At 44.0% G+C, this 6,000-nt stretch overlaps 1 protein-coding gene across 1 annotated transcript in view; it reads left to right on the top strand.

Moving 5' to 3' along the window:
• The first annotated feature begins 1,424 nt into the window (after positions 1 to 1,424).
• Positions 1,425 to 6,000, top strand: part of LOC149435872 (uncharacterized) — a 66,163-nt gene continuing 61,587 nt past the window's right edge. The window contains exons 1-5 of the mRNA XM_089662348.1: positions 1,425 to 1,555; positions 1,672 to 1,769; positions 1,859 to 2,083; positions 2,164 to 2,367; positions 2,477 to 2,618. Coding sequence (XP_089518474.1) covers positions 1,522 to 1,555; positions 1,672 to 1,769; positions 1,859 to 2,083; positions 2,164 to 2,367; positions 2,477 to 2,618 — 703 coding nt within the window. The 5' untranslated portion in view covers positions 1,425 to 1,521. The remainder of the gene's footprint in view (positions 1,556 to 1,671; positions 1,770 to 1,858; positions 2,084 to 2,163; positions 2,368 to 2,476; positions 2,619 to 6,000) is intronic.

Below are 6,000 nucleotides of genomic sequence, written 5' to 3'. Positions count from 1 at the left end.
TGGAGATAGAAGCAAACCAACCCCACCACCTTTCTGACCACTGGGTCTGGGTGAGTGGGTCCAGAGGAGGCCTCCATAGGGAAGTGCTGCGGTGGAAGCAGAATCTGCTGCTTGGATCCAGGTTTCTGTAATTGCTAGTAGGTTAAGGGAGCGGGAGACAAAAAGGTCATAGACAGAGGTGAGATTATTACAGACAGAGCGGGCATTCCAGAGCACACATGAAAAAGGGAGACTGGTTTTTGGGAGCACGGGGACTGATATTAAATTGAGGGGATTGCAGCTATTCCTGGAGGAAAGAGGGTGCCTGGTGTGGGGGTGAAATACTGGAGGACCAGGGTTTGGGGAGATATCTCCAGAGGTTAGGAGAAGGAGGATGCCTGGTGTGGGGGTGAGATAATGGAGGACCAGGGTTTGGGGAGATATCTCCAGAGCTTAGGAGAAGGAGGATGCCTGGTGTGGGGGTGAGATAGTGGAGGACCAGGGTTTGGGGAGATATCCCCAGAGGTTAGGAGAAGGAGGATGCCTGGTGTGGGGGTGAGATAATGGAGGACCAGGGTTTGGGGAGATATCCCCAGAGGTTAGGAGAAGAAGAAGGGTGAGAAAAGTAAGATGGGAGCGGGTTGTACACGAGCGCACATGCCTTCCAGTCCTGGTGTTTGGGTCAGCAGGAGAGTGAAGTATCAGCAGGAGGTGATGAGAGCAGTAGTAGGGAGATGGTAGCAGTGAGGGGGAGATGTACATGTTTTGGGGTGGAGCAGAGGGGTAAAGAAGTGAGATTTTGGGAATGCAGGAAAGTAATATAAAAAGGAGGAGTAGAGGGGACATATGAAAGGTACACAGAGTGGGACTCAGACTTGTAAGAGATGTTTCCCGGGGTATTTGCTTGCAGTCTGTCCAGCATGCAGGAGAGTTTCTTGTATCTTCCTGCAGCTTGAGTTCTGCTTTAGTCTGACTGCTGTGTTTAACTACTTCTTTGCACTCACTCAAAAGCAGCACCCCATCAGTGATCTCCCCCCATCAGTGCCTGTGCCCCCCATCAGTGATCTCCCCCCATCAGTGCCTGTGCCCCCCCATCAGTGATCTCCCCCCATCAGCTGTTCTAAATTTATAGGGAGATGGCCAAATGAGCACTCATCTCCACCCCAATTAGGAACTGATAAGGATCACATGAATGGGGGGGATGATTCTCAAACAGACCAGACACAGGCTACAGTCATAAACCGGTAATAAGATGTTATATTCTATTTACACCTAGTAACCCCCTGTCGTGTCCATCCTCTTCCTCCATAGTCATGTCCGTCCTCTTCCTCCATAGTCATGTCCGTCCTCTTCCTCCATAGTCATGTCCGTCCTCTTCCTCCATAGTCATGTTTGTCCTCTTCCTCCATAGTCATGTCCGTCCTCTTCCTCCATAGTCATGTCCGTCCTCTTCCTCCATAGTTACTGTGATGTTTTTTATCTCCAGCAGGTGATGATACACATCAATATTCAGAAGTACACAAGGATCTCTACAAGGACATCATGATGGACAATCAGCCGCCCCTCACATCACCGGGTAAGAGGAGACTTTATTGTAAAGTAGAGAGCAGTACGGAGGATCCACCTAGATCCCCCATCATCTGATAAACACATAGAAACAATGGATTCAGTCAGTGTGTGTGTTTCCTACAGATGGATCCAGTCATGGGAACCCACCAGAGAGATGTCCCCGTCCTCTGTATTCCCGGGATTCCACACAGGGAGGTCACACCATCCCTCACCATCATCAGGTAGATGAGGAACAATCACTGATAGTATCATTAGGATCTGTACATTATCTGCATTGTTACCATTGATGTCATTTTTATTATATATTCAGAGTGGAAACCTGACAGATCCTAAAGTTGAGGTTAAAGAAGAGATAAAACAGGAGGATGAGCATGGGGGGATGGAGGAGTCAGAGCTTCTAAAAGAACACAAAGATCTGTACCAGGACACCATGGTGGAGTCATCCAGCTACAGGAACCCACCAGAGAGATGTCCCCATCCTCTGTATTCCCGGGATTCCACACAGGATGATCACAACTATGCAGAACATCATCAGGTAGATGTGTATAAATCATAACTATTAGTGATTGTTCCTCAAGGGTGTTTGTTACATTGAATTTCTTTTTGAATGTTTAGAGTGGAATCCTCAGGGATGATATTGATGTTAAAGAAGAGTATAAAGAGGAGGATGAGGAGTATGGAGTGATGGAGGAGTTTTCAGAAGGACACAAGGATATGATGGAGCCACATAATACCAGGAACCCACCAGAGAGATGTCCCCGTCCTCTGTATTCCCGGGATTCCACACAGGAAGGTCACACCATCCCTCACTATTACAAGGTTGGTGGGATGGAGAATCTAGAACATAAACTTGGGGAGACAATTTGTGGATTTTTTAATGTGACCTTATATTTTACAGATGATATTTTCTCTCATTTCCTTGATTTAGAGTGGAGATCCAATCGATATAGAATTTGAGGTGAAAGCAGAAGAAGAAGAGGTGTATGTGAGGGATGATCAGCAGTCTATGGAGGAGGATGGAATAACGGGGACATTTATAGAGGAGGACACTCCTACAGAGATCAGCACAGGTGGGTCATGAACACTAAATCCATTCCTCCACCCATACTGCTCACTGATTGGTCCAGAGTAGGGCGGGGACTGGGTGATATCAGCCTGTAATCCCCTGGTCACTTTCCTGAGCTGTGTTCCCCGTCCTGTATTCCTGGATTTCTCTCGGATAATCTTCCTTCTCTGTGCTGCAGACACAATTTATGTATCTAGACTGGATTTATGGAGGTTCTGGGGTTCAGCTGGCAGCAAAATGTTGATTTTTACTCTAAGCATTGCATAATTTAGGCACCCAGGACATGTGACTGGGGTCTCCTGCCTTGTGCCTGACTCCTCCAGGGTACCTTCTCTGTTATCTGCTGGCTGTGCCGGGTGGAGGGATATGTCTGTAGTGTCTCAGACCCAAGTCACTGAGTGCAGTCTCAGGAGATGGGAGGCAGCGGTGTGGGACCTACATAGTTACATAGTTAGTCTGGCTGAAAAAAGACATTCCATCTAGTTGTACCATTAAAAATAAAAGTTATAATCCGACACCCACAGCTGATCCACCAGAAGGCAAAAACCCAGCAAAGCGCGATCCATTCTCCTCCTGCAGGGGAAAACATTCCTTCCTGACCCCCCGAGAGGCAATCAGATATTCCCTGGATCAACTTTCCCTATAAATGTTATATCCAGTTATATTCTGTGTATCCAAGAAAGAATCCAGGACTTTCCTACAGCAACCCCCCCTTATGTATTATACATGGAGATCATATCCCCCCTTATGTATTATACATGGAGATCATATCCCCCCTTATGTATTATACATGGTGATCATATCCCCCCTTATGTATTATACATGGTGATCATACCCCCCCCCTTATGTATTATACATGGTGATCATATCCCCCTTATGTATTATACATGGAGATCATATCCCCCCCTTATGTATTATACATGGAGATCATATCCCCCCTTATGTATTATACATGGAGATCATATCCCCCCTTATGTATTATACATGGAGATCATATCCCCCCTTATGTATTATACATGGAGATCATATCCCCCCTTATGTATTATACATGGAGATCATATCCCCCTTATGTATTATACATGGAGATCATATCCCCCTTATGTATTATACATGGAGATCATATCCCCCCCTTATGTATTATACATGGAGATCATATCCCCCCCTTATGTATTATACATGGTGATCATATCCCCCCTTATGTATTATACATGGAGATCATATCCCCCCTTATGTATTATACATGGAGATCATATCCCCCCCTTATGTATTATACATGGAGATCATATCCCCCCTTATGTATTATACATGGAGATCATATCCCCCCCTTATGTATTATACATGGAGATCATATCCCCCTTATGTATTATATATGGAGATCATATCCCCCCCTTATGTATTATACATGGAGATCATATCCCCCCCTTATGTATTATACATGGTGATCATATCCCCCCTTATGTATTATACATGGAGATCATATCCCCCCTTATGTATTATACATGGAGATCATATCCCCCCCTTATGTATTATACATGGAGATCATATCCCCCCTTATGTATTATACATGGAGATCATATCCCCCTTATGTATTATACATGGAGATCATATCCCCCTTATGTATTATATATGGAGATCATATCCCCCCTTATGTATTATACATGGAGATCATATCCCCCTTATGTATTATATATGGAGATCATATCCCCCTTATGTATTATACATGGAGATCATATCCCCCCTTATGTATTATACATGGAGATCATATCCCCCCTTATGTATTATACATGGAGATCATATCCCCCCTTATGTATTATACATGGAGATCATATCACCCCCTTATGTATTATACATGGTGATCATATCCCCCTTATGTATTATACATGGAGATCATACCCCCCCTTATGTATTATACATGGAGATCATATCCCCCTTATGTATTATACATGGAGATCATATCCCCCTTATGTATTATACATGGAGATCATATCACCCCCTTATGTATTATACATGGAGATCATATCCCCCCTTATGTATTATACATGGAGATCATATCCCCCCTTATATATTATACATGGAGATCATATCCCCCCCTTATGTATTATACGTGGAGATCATATCCCCCCTTATGTATTATACATAGAGATCATATCCCCCTTATGTATTATACATGGAGATCATATCCCCCCTTATGTATTATACATGGAGATCATATCCCCCCTTATATATTATACATGGAGATCATATCCCCCCCTTATGTATTATACATGGAGATCATATCCCCTCTTATGTATTATACATGGAGATCATATCCCCCCCTTATGTATTATACATGGAGATCATATCCCCCTTATGTATTATACATGGAGATCATATCCCCCCTTATGTATTATACATGGAGATCATATCCCCCCTTATGTATTATACATGGTGATCATATCCCCCCCTTATGTATTATACATGGAGATCATATCCCCCTTATGTATTATACATGGAGATCATATCCCCCCTTATGTATTATACATGGAGATCATATCCCCCCTTATGTATTATACATGGAGATCATATCCCCCCTTATGTATTATACATGGAGATCATATCCCCCCTTATGTATTATACATGGAGATCATATCCCCCCTTATGTATTATACATGGAGATCATATCCCCCCTTATGTATTATACATGGAGATCATATCCCCCTTATGTATTATACACCCCTCTGTCCAAGTATACCATGTCCACCGCCATCCCTCTGTCCAAGCATACCACATTCACAGCCACCCCTCTGTCCAAGTATACCGTGTCCACCGCCACCTCTCTGTCCAAGTATACCATGTCCACCGCCACCCCTCTGTCCAACTATACCACGTCCACCGTCACCCCTCTGTCCAAATATACCACGTCCACAACCACCCCTCTGTCCAAATATACCACGTCCACAACCACCCCTCTGTCCAAGCATACCACATTTACAGCCACCCCTCTGTCCAAGCATACCACGTCCACCACCAATCTTCTGTCTAAGTATACCAAGTCTACCGCCACCCCTCTGTCCAAGTATACCACGTCCACAGCCACACCTCTGTCCAAGGATTTGCTCACCTCCAATCTAACCTGTTTCTTGATGGTTTAATCCCAACTCACCTCTACATGTTGTCTACAGTAAACATTTAAGCTTCCACTGATTACAGAATACTAATACTGTGAGTCCTGACCCTTATACTATATAACTTGTACATTACATACTCCTGACCCCTGCACTATATACTCTATGTTGTACATTACATACTCCTGACCCCTGCACTATATACTCTATGTTGTACATTACATACTCCTGACCCCTGCACTATATACTCTATGTTGTACATTAAATACACCTGACCCCTGC

The sequence above is a fragment of the Staurois parvus genome, unplaced genomic scaffold, assembly GCF_062004578.1.
Source record: "Staurois parvus isolate SC_StPar_1 unplaced genomic scaffold, SC_StPar_1.0 ptg001458l, whole genome shotgun sequence".
In the NCBI taxonomy this organism is placed as follows: domain Eukaryota; kingdom Metazoa; phylum Chordata; class Amphibia; order Anura; family Ranidae; genus Staurois; species Staurois parvus.
Note: the sequence above shows the minus strand (reverse complement) of the source record. Positions and strands in the feature narration are given on the sequence as shown.